General features: G+C 40.4%; 1 protein-coding gene across 1 annotated transcript in view; it reads left to right on the top strand.

Moving 5' to 3' along the window:
• Positions 1–329: 329 nt before the first annotated feature.
• ESRP1 (epithelial splicing regulatory protein 1) overlaps positions 330–12,737 on the top strand; it is a gene marked incomplete at its 5' end in the record, with an annotated part of 18,690 nt that continues 6,282 nt past the window's right edge. Inside the window, 7 exons of the mRNA XM_010189236.1 lie at positions 330–444; positions 8,425–8,523; positions 8,628–8,682; positions 10,546–10,656; positions 10,745–10,877; positions 10,961–11,003; positions 12,454–12,737. The exon at positions 12,454–12,737 is cut by the window's right edge and continues 7 nt beyond it. Of these exons, the coding sequence (XP_010187538.1) occupies positions 330–444; positions 8,425–8,523; positions 8,628–8,682; positions 10,546–10,656; positions 10,745–10,877; positions 10,961–11,003; positions 12,454–12,737 (840 nt within the window). The remainder of the gene's footprint in view (positions 445–8,424; positions 8,524–8,627; positions 8,683–10,545; positions 10,657–10,744; positions 10,878–10,960; positions 11,004–12,453) is intronic.

Genomic DNA, 12,737 nt, shown 5'->3' with positions numbered 1-12,737 from the left:
ATTGGAAATGAGAATTGATGATAAATGTTTCAATAGCAGGCATTTGCTCTCCTAAATATGCATTGGATCTGAGGCACTAATAATAGCAAATGTTTCTCTGGCAGTGAAAAAGCACATTTCTCTTTTTAAAACACATAGAGAGGAAGCTACTTAATCAAAAAAGTTTATAAACATACTTACGTGGCTAAGAAGAGCTATGTGAGTTTCTCTGTAGCAAAGGCTGTTTGTGTTTCCTACCCATTATGAGGAAATACTTAAAAGTTTGGTATCTAAAGATAAAGTAGATTAAACTTGCCCTACCTGACAGTAGTAACTTTGTCCTTTTACAGAATATTTTACTGCCTGAATGCTTCTACTCCTTTTTTGACTTACGGAAAGAGTTCAAGAAGTGTTGCCCTGGCTCACCGGACGTTAGCAAACTCCATGTTGCAGCCATGACAGAATGTATCCTTTTAACAGTGTTGGTGTCTACTGGTGTTACAGCTTTGGCTGAATTTTGGGACAAAGGGGTGTGAGTAATGCTTGCAACACTGTTTAGGGGTGGTATAACTTCAATGAGTAACTCGGAGTTGTATGGAGCTTTCTCACAAAGATAAAGATAAAAGTACATGAGGATACATGCTCCCATGGGGAAAATCCCATATTTCTTGATTTCTTTAAATTTTCTTTACTACCTTTATAGTTTTGTATCTTTAATCTTTGCAGTTTAGTGTAACTGCCACATTTGTTCAAATCGCTGATATGAATCCTACTAAATCTGTGAGGTTGCTCATTGCATCAGTTAGACTTCTATTTTATTTCTAGGTAAGAGTGGATGTTGGGAGACCATCTTAGTTTTTAGGAGTGGGAATGGTTATTCTTGATGTGAACTTGTAGTAGATTCAGGAGTGAACCTAAGGCAGGGATGCTGTTGGCACATGTGATATTCAGTCTCATGGAAGCTGTACATGTTAAACCTTGCAAGGTGAGGCTAGGCTGGCAGTACGATGCAGTCATCAGTACCTGTTCCCATTCTGAGTGACAAGGGTGACTAAAATTACTTTCTGGATAGTCTTAAGTGGTCTGTAACCTAGTTTTGTCTGACTCTTTGCTAGTCTTAGCTCAATTTTGTTTGCATGCCATGTACAATTACCAGAGCTGAAACTGGGGCTGTGAATAATTTGGCTGTGCCTTCTTCCTTGCTTCCCTGTCAGTCTCCCCTCTTGAGGCAGGCTCCAGTCTTTGTCTCAAACATACTAATGGACATGGAAAATACTTGACTTCCCTACTGAAGCAGTGACTACAAAAGCTAGCTAGCAAGGAGGGATAAAGGAATTTGAGTTATTTTAGTTTATTTTTTTTGTTGGTGGTGGTTGTTGTTTTAATAACTTTTTTTCCTCTGACTAGCTTGTTGTGTCCGTAGAGTGGCTGCCATTAAAAGCTGGTATCTTGCAGATGCAAAAGTCCGTGGCTTCTGAATCATTCTGGCCTTTCACTGCAGAACTAGCATTGCCTGAGCTTTGTACCTGTGTCAAGGGACATAAAATATCTGTGTGAAACTTTCTGTGCTTAACAGGGAATTGCTTGAAAGAGTCCAGTGCAGAGCCACAAAGATGATCGAGGGAGTGGAGCATCTCCCTTATGAGGAGCAGCTGAGGGAGCTGGGTCTCTTTAGCTTGGAGAGGAGAAGACTAAGGGGTGACCTCATTAATGTTTATAAATTTGTAAAGGGTGAGTGTCAGAAGGAAGGAGCCAGGCTCTTCTCAGTGACAGCCAATGACAGGACAAGGGACAATGGGTGCAAGCTGGAGCGTAGAAGGCTCAATCTGAATATGAGGAAAAGCTTTTTTACTGTAAGGGTTACGGAGCACTGGCGCAGGCTGCCCAGAGAGGCTGTGGAGTCTCCTTCTCTGGAGACATTCAAAACCCACCTGGACACGTTCCTGTGCAACCTGGTCTAGGTGATCCTGCTCTGGCAGGGGGGTTGGACTGTATGATCTTTCGAGGTCCCTTCCAACTCCTAAGATTCTGTGAACCATAACGTTAAATACTGGCAGCTGTCTGTTCTGCTTTGCCATCTGCAAATTAAGAACGATCTCCCCTAGTGAAGGGACAGAAATCCCTTCTCCCCATACTCTGAAGCAAAGCAGTACACTTAGTGTAAGAGTGTGGATTTTCATGTAGAAAAGCAAAACAAATGCTTGTGTTGAACAGTTTTAGCTTCTTAAAGTTATGGTCAGAAACTTAATACACTGTTTAGAGATGCTTTGATGTGAGCTGAAGAAATTAATTAAAGCAAATTACTTCTTTTGGCTCTTTTGAAGAGATGCCTTTGCTTTCTCCTTGGGTGAATGCCTGGTGCACATCTTGCCACTGTGGAAATAGCCATGCGACTGTAGCCACCTGGAGTGTCACTGGTAAGCTGACACCGTGACAAACCATGTACTCCCTGCCTGCTGAGAGAGGAGAGTGGACCACCCTGCATTACCCAACTGTCAGGAAGCCCCTGAAGTACCACCTGAGGGTGGTTTTGGCTGTTGCCAATGATATTTCCTCCCAGTTCCTAGAGGCTCAGGCCGAGAGCATTTGGATAGACTGACCGAGTCTGATTTCTCTATCCAATATGTTTCTTAAGGTATGGAAACCTAAATAACTTCATTCTGGTTTTATATCAAACTTTGTGGTTTGTCTTGTTTTGTAACTGCTGTTGCTCTTATTTGTCCATTTGCTATGTTTATGCAGCATGGCTGAAATTAACTGTCTCTGCTCTGTATTGCTGGAGAATGTTTGGGGCAGAGAATGCAAAGACCAAAAAGGTGAAATAATTTTTGTTTTCCTTTTATTGGCAAATACAATAATTTTCTTTTTCCTCGCCTTGCTGAAATGTACCAACTTAATCTCCTTGGTGTGAGAAGCTGTATGAGTTAATTGCAATTGGAGAGTCTGGACATGCTTGGGATTAAAAAAAAAAGTTGAAGCAGGTGCTAAATCTACAGACTAGTTAGAACAGTGTTGTGCAGAGATTTTTTTTTTCTTTATGTAAGTGGGACAGCTACTCTCCTCCTGAGACTGTTATGTAGCAAAGAAAATAAAATACCTAAATGAAAAGCTGTTTGGATTTGAAGTGGATATGGGGCAGGAGGCACAAAACCAAATTAAAACCAAATGGAGTTGCTTCAAATGAAGTTGCAGATTAGTGCAGAGGCTCTGACCAAGTTCTTGTTATTCTTGTAGAAAGTATAGATCTGAAGGGGCTGCATGAAGGGAATCTTCCATGATTTGTGCCATACAAACTATACTGAGCCAGGTTCATTAGCATTTGGTGAGGATAGAAGGTTTTGGGTTAAGGGGTAGGGTACTGACTAAAGAAGACCTGCATTTACAAACTAGTAGGAGCAAGGGTAGAATGATTTTGGGGCACATCCCTTCATGTACTTACATCTCCATTTATCTGTGTGTAAGATGGTTGTGAACAGTGAGAGAAAACTTGTGTGATTTGAAAGAGTTAGGAGAAAGCTGGGCATTATACAGTCATTTAAATTACTGGGAGTCTTTCAAAAGCTTTTATTTTGATTTGTTGTTTAAATGTTATCCAATGCAGGTCAATGGAGAATGTGCTCCCAGCAGTCAAGGGAGATGATTTTGTAGTGCACAGTCAATTCAAGATATATATTCCAGTGTATAACACACTGGATAGTTGGTGCTTGGCTATGTATTTCTTGCAGATGAGAGAAGCACAGGCTTGAAAAAGAGCATAGAGATATTAAACCAAATATCTGGCTAGGTTATTCTTCCTTTAGCAAGTACTTTTGGGACTTACTCTTTTAGCAAACTACTTGAAATTGTGTACAACAATGATACCATTCCAAATCTGAGAGCTCAGGTGAAGCTTTACATCTTCCTCCTCACCCCCCCAAAAAAAAATTAATAACAGCCACTAATTCATTTTAATTTAAGGGAAATGTTTAAAATGCCATGGAATTTGAAGGAGCAAGGAAGAACTGAGACTAGTTTTAACTGTTATCTCTGGGTGCTACTGCTGCCTGACTTATGGACTCAAAACAGGTTTTGGTGTAGGAGACAGTCTTATAGCAGACTTTCTTTAGTCAGTATTGTGTAAGAGTAGCAACAGCAGGACAATGATGAGAAATTTCGAGTAACAAAAAACTTGAGAGAAACGATCATGTTCTGGCAGAGAAAGGAACTTGGGTCTGTCAATCTAGGCTTTTTTAATGTGTCTAAGTATACAGAAGGAGCAGGGCTGTTCTTGCACCCTCTGCACCTCCCATGCTTGCTGCACTTCTTGATTTGCAAAGCTTGCTGAGCCAGTTTTCATTGCTGTGAGTGCCTCCAGGGTGGAGTGAACAAAGCTTGCATGACTATTAGTATTCGGTCTGCAGAAGACTCATCCTTTGCCTCGAGATTGGGTGTGCAGAAGTCATTAAATGGCAAATAGCTCTTGCTTCCTGCAGTGCGTGGTTTGCTCCACTCACTTCTCAACTGGGTTTGTGACAGTAACTCCTTACTAGGAGTATCTGTTGGATGTTGTCAGTAGAAACACAGGCATACTTCAGAACAGTCTGCTTAATATGCTGGAGACAGTCTGCAGACTGCAATGCTGAAACTGAAACGTCAGTGGTTTTTGTTTTGTTGGGTTTCCTATTGTTTGGTGGTTGTTTTTGTTTGTTTTTTTTAACCTGGGTGTCTTGAAAGTAATGATGTGGAGCACAGTTATAAGCAATAGTATTTAACTTGGGCAGAGAAATACCACTATTGGGTATTGCCTGAGACTCTTGCATACTGCTGTTTGTATTTCCTGTGATAGTACCCCAGGAACTGGGTAATATCAGATTACCTTTATTCAAGGTAATATTTAAAAAGATGTAATCTTCTGCCTGAAGAGACTTAAAAACAGAGCAAAGGTGGAAGAGGATCAGTGGAGAACACAATTGCAATACAAGTTCATGTCATGTCATCTCAGAGCTAAGTTAGTTCAGTATTTCTTTTGTTATAGTTAAGAAAGGAGTTGAGAGACTGAGAAAAGGAAGAGACAGTTGGAGGGAAGAAGTCAGAGCGCACTAGCAGTGGGTGAGGCTGTGGTCATGAATCTGAGGAAATTGTTTAGAAATTTCTTCTGTGTTTTATAGACAACTCTGATGTGGAATATGCCTTACTCTCCACCCCGTTTACTAACTTGCTGAGTGTTGCAGCTGTATAGCAAGATTAAGCAGCTCCTAGTTTCCCATCCTGTCTTGTTATTTGGGAGTGTCTATTGCCTGTTGCTTCATTTAGAATGTATGTTTACATGCTATTGTGTATTAGTAGCTTTAGATAGCCAGGTCTGTTTTTTAACACTTCTTTAAATGTGAACTTGGATTTATCCACTGCAATTAACTCTTTCCAGTTGCCTAGAAGAGACAACCTTTAAATATTGCTGTACACAAACTGAGGTGTGGTCTCTTATCTCTTCACAGAACGAGGGGTGTTATTTATAAAGACTACTCCATCAACAGCTTTTTCCCGTGTCCATAATTTCTAGTGCTTCCATTCGCAGGAGTCCATCTGTATAGAGTCAATATTGTTCATTAGAATTCAGGTTTACACTCAGTTAATATTATTAGCATGCTTCTTACATATGCAGAAAACTATTCGTTTTCTTCTCCAATCTTGCCTAAAACCTTGCTTCTAGTTAATCTGAGGTGAAGGTGTGATGTTGATGTCTGTCTGTCTTTCTCCCCTCCCACTATGTTTATATTAGTCTAGAGTTCCTTGGCACAGCTGACTCCATGTGTCTGAACACCTGGTACCAACTTCTATTGACACTAGGGCAGTTCTAAGAACTAGATCTCCCATTGATCAATATCTGCAATGGTATTTTTCTGAAGAAAATGAATGTGAGGTGGGGGAGTTGTTTGTTTTCTTTGTGTGATAGCCTTGCTTCAGATTTCCCAGCTCCTTCACACTGCTGCATTTTTCTCTCTGGTGGCTGATTGCTTGTAGCGATCTTTGGCTCTGCAAAAAGGAAATACTCAAATGTATCTTTGGTTTTGACAGCACAGTCTAACAGCCAAGTGCATATGTGTGCACATGTGTATGCATGTCCTCTGCTGTAATACCTATTGAAACTCCTGCCCAATGTCATTTGACTTTTACTGAGGAAAGAAAACATTTCCAAAAGTCTTCATAAAAATGTCTTCAGGCAAGACCAGGATTAGAATACCTGCACCTTCAGCAGCTTCTGGTTGCCTCTATGGGCAAGAGGCTGCGTAAGCGCAGCACGGAGCTGTTAGATGCTGCAGGGGAAATGGTGTCAGGAAAAGGAGGAGAAGCACTCCTCTGCTCTGATACACAAGGTGCCCAGAAACATCTGTGTGGTGCTGATTAGGCACCTCCTCTGCAAGAGAGTCTGTTGATTATTTTTCTTTTCAATCCTGCTTCCCCAAGAGGCAGGGGAGGAGATGAGCTTGAGTGTACAGCTTAGGAAGCGATACTGCAATGACGAAGTTCCTTGTTGTCGTAAATACTGATGGTCTCTTAAGCTGTGTTTTGGGATTGTTTCCTATGGTTTGTTCAGGATTTTCGGCTTGGTTTTAAAGAAAACTGCTTAATGTTCTCACAACTTTACTCCAGAGAAGGTACTGGGAGGGAGAGTAATGGTAATGGTTAGCAAACTGTATTTAGTCATGCAGTTGGAGGGGAAGGATCACTGTTGAAATTTTCCTGGGTTTTATATGCTATGATCATTCCCTTTAAACTTCAAATGTTCTTTTAAGACTAAGCACCATTCTCTCACCTTCCATACTGCAATGCACACTTAAAACCAACAAAGCCTCAAAATCAAATGAGCAACAAAGCGTATTGTGTTGGCACAGCAGCTTTCTTTTCCTTGCTGTAGAAGAGAAGTTCATTAATTCACTTGAACTTATTTTTCATATCACAACAAGATAATAGTTAAACTTGAAAAAAAAAAAAAATCTCTTTTGTAAGAGTGACTTGCAGTCATCCCACAAATAATAAGGAAGACTTTATTTCACAGTCAAATTTGTCCTGCCTCCCCTGTTGATGAGATACAACAAAGCTGGTGTGCGGTGTCTATTTTTAACAGAATTTGTTCTTCTGTTCCCTGCCCTTCAAGTAGGCATATGTCAACTCAAAATGTGCTCAGATCTACATGGAGAAAGCTTTTTTTTTTCTTCCCTCCCCCCTTTTTTACCTGTTAAGAGGAACCTTGCTACCTTGGTCTGAGGAGCAATTTTTGAGCACCAAAATGCAGACTTTTGAGCATTTGAAATATGTCTAATGTATTGGTGCATTTGACTGTTTTGAATGTCTTGTGTTACTGTGTTGCCATGCCAGGATAGGTCTTTTCTAAGAAACTCTCAGTTTTGCTTTAAAGTCTTGATGCAAAGTGATAAGAGAAGTCAAAAAAGCAAGTCCCATTTCCAGACTACTTTATATTTCACTTCTTGTTCTGTTCTTGATTTTTTTTTACCCTACACTCATCAAAGAAGATGTGAGTAAAAAGATCTTTTTAAAATTTTGCTTTAAATGATGGAGTAGAGTTGCAAGTAATGTTATAGGCCTGTAGACTGTTGCTAGGGAGGGCCAAATATGACAAGAAGCAGGAGAGATATAATCGTAAACTCTGTTTAAAGGTCTGCGAAAAAAGGATCGTATGCACAACTTAAATTAGACTCCCTTTATGAACGTGGGGTTTATTTTTCTGGTCATTCTGCAGCCTCTTTCCAGGACAGAACACTTCCTGCTGTCTATTGGCAGGAGAGGTTATCCTTGCTAACATCTTCCAAAATACTTCAGATCAAAGTAGATTGTGGAGTTCTGTTTTGTCTCTTGGTTATCTACAATGGTGCACTCCTACCAGATTCTCAAAATGCTTCTGTGTAACAGCACAAACTCAGGTTGTAACTTCTAATACGCGAGGTTTAGATGAGGTACCACTTTTGAATTTTGTCAAAGTGATGGGTAAGGTATTTATTTTACTTTGGGATTTACTTGTTCAGAAAGCATGTGGTATATTGTCCTACTTCTGAAGCTTCTAGCTGATGGTTTGCTTCTCCTCATTCCTCAAATCTTCCCCTAGAGATTAAAGAAGATGTTAATTAAAGAGGACGGGACTCCAGCCTCTTCTGTGTGCAAAAGTGTATCTGTCTGTCAAACATACATAATGCATGACTATATTAAATATTCATGACCTTGTTATGGGGTCTCATGTCTCCAGACATTTTCTGGAGTGACCTCACACTCCCGCAGGTGGCAGTAGTTAAGAGGCCAAGGCAGAACAGCTAATGTATCCCAGCAGGAAAATGGATTAAATCTTCCCCTGAGAAGTGACTTACCATCAAGGATAACATGAAAGCTTGTTGCTCTAACAGGAAACCAATTAGAAATTTGTTTGGTGATAATTGACTTAACTCCAGCATAAAGATTTAAATCTTGACAAGAACAGTCTAGCATTTCCCTATGGAGCCTCTCAAGTTGAAGATATGGGGAATATTATTCTAAAACTAATATCTGAACCATACAGTAAGTGATTGTGATGAACAAGTTTTCTCTGTTGCTTGTTTGTTTTCTTCTTCCTTGTCTTGTATACTGAGGAGAAACAAAATAACTTGTGCTGTACTTCATAGATCACCGATTTTCAGATCCAGAAAGAGTGAACTACAAATTTGAAAGTGGACCTTGGTAAGTACCTTTTCCCTCTTCTTGTGCCCTGCTTACCCCCCACCTTCTTTTTTTTTTTTTAAGAAAAAGACACTGCTTATGTAAGTTGTAGTTCTCTGTATTCATAATTTGCAAATAGCTGTCACTATTATTTTTATTTATCTTGCCACTGCTGTGGATATCAATTAAATGCTTTAAGTGGGAAAGAGGACAGATAATCTATGATCAAATGCAAGCCAGTTTTCTTGCTAGGCTTCAGTGTTGCCTGTTAGCTGCTGATAGTTCTGGGTTCTGCTAATAAGTGCTTATTATGGGTGTTGTGTGCTGTGCTACTAACAAAAAATATAAGCATTTTTTTTCAGAAGTAACCCTATTGGTAGAAACTCTTACACTCTTCCTGCACTTGGCTTCACAGTTAATGAATACACATCATGGAGGTTTTTATAGTGAAAAAACATTTCCATAAAGATACCGTGCTACCAGTAAACTGCTTAAGCTATGATTGTCTTTTCCCCAAATATGTATAAACATAAAGCTTTATCTACTTTTGACTGCTTTGCTGTTTGGTTTTTGGTTGGTTTGTTTGTTTTAAACATGTAATCATGCTTTTCTATGTACAAATACAGACTTTTCTCAGTGGTTTGCTGGATATTCCCCTTGCAGTATCACAAGAGACTAGTGTCAAACTGGCCTTATTTATACTCCCATCTTGCAAGAATATTTACTTCCTCCTTCCAGATTAAGGAACTGTCCTAATGGTAGTTATGCCAGCACTTCTAAGCCAAAGGAAGCAAGAAAAGAATGCACCAATATTGGCAGAAAGTATCTAGTGAGATTAGCTCAGAAATTGTTTTAGCATTGTTCTAAGCTTTTCTTTTTTACTAACAAAATCCTGTTATGAAGTAGAAGATTCCCATCTTATTTGTGATAGTGAGAAGTACAGAATTAGGAGGCAAAGATGAATAGTTTGGAACAGACAGCTACAGAAATGCCACTTGAGAGATTAAAATACGAGTGAGAAACATGACCTTCCTATTGGACAGCATACCGCAGCTCTTTTGTAGAGGGAGTCCTCTGCTGCTGAACAACACTTCATCTGCTTAATCAATCCATAATCTCTTCTGTGCAAAAACCTGTCCTTGCAATAGCCAGAAAGGCAGCCTTGAGTAGATGTGAGCGTTTTGTTGTACATGGCACTTTTAACAAGTAGGAGAACAAAAGAGACTGTGGTAATGACCAATTAAACCTGGCTTTCTGTGGCTGAACTATTCCCATGCTAAGCAGCCGGTGTAGCCTGTAGCTATATTAGTCTCTAGTAGCACAGTGATGGCCTGAACAAGCAATGTGAAGGCTAGACTCTGGGCAGGAGTCTGTGTGCTGAGTATAACCCTGAACAGATTTGGTCTTGGCTTGTGACTGGCTCTTAAACACTGTTACAGTGCAAATAATAAGCACTAACCTCAGTTACAACTAACTGTTCTGTGTCAATTTCCACCCAGCTAGGATTAGAATAGCAAGTGCTTAATTTTATACCAGTAACCCTGTTCAGACAGTGGAGAAGCACAAACTGTTGGTACATCAGGAGCAGGGATTAAGTTGGGAACACGATCAAAGAGATGAGAGCTCAAGGAGCAAATGGGGTGAAGCAAGAAAAGGGGAGCTGGGAAACGGGCACCTTAACAGTGCAGCTATTCTGCAGAGAGACATGTGCCATGGCTTTGGATGGTGGTGGCACTTAGTCCTCACTGCCCCAGCAGTGCCATCCAGCAGACACAGACCAGGGGCAGAAGCCTGTCCCTGGAGCACAGGTGACAGGCAGGGAGGGTGGTGTGTGACAGCTACTGCAGTCAGGTGTCTCTGCATTACTCCTTTCTGTGCCTGCAGCAGCAAGATGGAACTTGTGGATGACAACGCTGTTATCCGAGCAAGAGGATTGCCATGGCAGTCATCTGACCAGGACATAGCAAGATTCTTCAAAGGCCTAAATATTGCCAAGTCAGTAGCTAAGAATTTACCTTTACTTTTTTTGTGCTTCATCTTCATTGCTTATGGATTTTTCTCTCTTTTGATTTAAATCTTGCAGAGGAGGTGCTGCACTCTGTCTGAATGCCCAAGGTAGAAGGAATGGGGAGGCTCTCGTGAGGTTCGTAAGTGAAGAGCATAGAGATCTAGCACTGCAAAGGCACAAGCATCACATGGGGAATCGTTACATTGAGGTGTGTGACACTGGCTTTGAAATCCTCTTCTCTACAGGAGTGAAAATAACATGTCAATCACATGTTCTCTTTTTTTTCCTTAGGTATACAAGGCAACAGGGGAAGAGTTTCTTAAAATTGCAGGAGGTAATTTTTAGGGGATTGGAAGGGAGGGTTTGTTCCATCAGCACCTGTAACTAACTTTCAGATGTAAACTGCTCCTGTTGGATGTGGCCTTTCATTTTCTTTCTTTGAACAAGTAGTTGGCTGGTATGTTGATTATTATGTACTCTGCTAGCAGCAGTCTGAAACAGTCCAGGATTTATCTATCCATCTCTCTCTCCTACATTCTTGCCATTCTCTAGCAGCTTATCAAATAAGGATTTGATCAAGCAAGGTAATTTTGCAGATAAATTTAATTTAATCACCTTCTTAACTGAAGGGACCTAAATGTTATTGATTGCTGAAAAACAAAACTGGAGTAGTTTTTCAAAACAGTATGACTGCAGTTGCTGTGGAGACTTGTTTACATTGTGATATCTGCTTTTACATACAACAAGGGATTTATGGAACTGATTTTCTTCAAATCTTTGTCTCAAACTAAAGGGGGAATTTAAGAAGAATACTTATTTAGGGAGAAATACTGAAATATTTGCAGCCTTGAATTGGACAGCTGCAAAACTTGCTCTACACATTCTCCCATGGTCTCTTTTCTCCCCCTTTATGACTGCAAGCATACAGAATTTGAGTTAAGATCCAATAAGCTGTTATGTATCTATAATACTTCCTTAAAGACCTTGTTGGTTCGTGACAGAGATTTGTTTTCAGGATTGTAAATGCCTAACTGGTTGTCTGAGGCTGAGGGTTTAGAGTGGGAGAGGCTATTTTGCTGTCAAACTTAATTGATAGGTTTGGTTATAGTTTTTACCATTTAAAGACATTGCATACTGACACTGGGGGAAAATGGTGTCTCTGGCACAACCAACTTCTTTGCAGAATGAGCTAGCTGTAAGTGAAAGGACTGCATTAAGATGCAAAGTTGGCTTGCAGCTAGATTTGTTTAGGGTAGTGTTAGAAGCATGAGCATCAGTGGTCTTCTAGAGATACTGAAAGGAGAATTGGCAGGCTGACAGTATTATCAGGATAGGCTAAAATTCCTGAGTTGTCTTCAACATGCCCTTCCAGCTTTCTTTCCCAGTGCAATGGCCTGAGTACTTGGTTATTGTATCTTATGGCTTCAGAGCATGCCAAAGGTATTTGTAAGTTGGAAAGGCACGGTGCACAATAGCACAGAGCTCATGCAAGAGCTTTGCAGACTCTGCTTTCCTTGGGCTCTGAACAATTAAGTACTGATTCCCCTTTGAATAAGGAGGAATATCTTCCAAATGCTGGAGTAACGTTATTAGACTTTTATGGGAAGTGTCATATGCAAGGCATTTAGTTTATCAAAGAGGGACAGCTTTCCTGACTTTGAAGGCAAATATTGTTCTACCTGCTCAAAAACTATCTGTAAGGAGGGAGTAACTTTGCCAGACTTGCTCATGATTTTATGTGGCCATCTAGACTTAAGTCCCTCTATACTACTTTTTTGTTAAAGGCACTTCCAATGAGGTTGCACAGTTCTTGTCGAAAGAAAACCAAGTGATTGTCAGGATGCGAGGTCTTCCTTTCAATGTAACAACAGAAGAAGTGCTAACGTTCTTTGGCCAGCACTGCCCTGTAACAGGAGGAAAGGAGGGAGTCCTGTTTGTCACATACCCTGACAGCAGGCCAACAGGGGATGCCTTTGTGTTGTTTGCTTGTGAGGAATATGCACAAAATGCACTGAAGAAGCATAAGGACTTGCTGGGGAAAAGATACATTGAACTCTTCAGAAGCACT

The sequence above is a fragment of the Mesitornis unicolor genome, unplaced genomic scaffold (assembly GCF_000695765.1).
Source record: "Mesitornis unicolor isolate BGI_N332 unplaced genomic scaffold, ASM69576v1 scaffold22777, whole genome shotgun sequence".
NCBI classification, from domain to species: Eukaryota; Metazoa; Chordata; class Aves; order Mesitornithiformes; family Mesitornithidae; genus Mesitornis; species Mesitornis unicolor.
The sequence above is the reverse complement of the archived record's forward strand: the minus strand, read 5'-3'. Positions and strand labels throughout refer to the sequence as shown.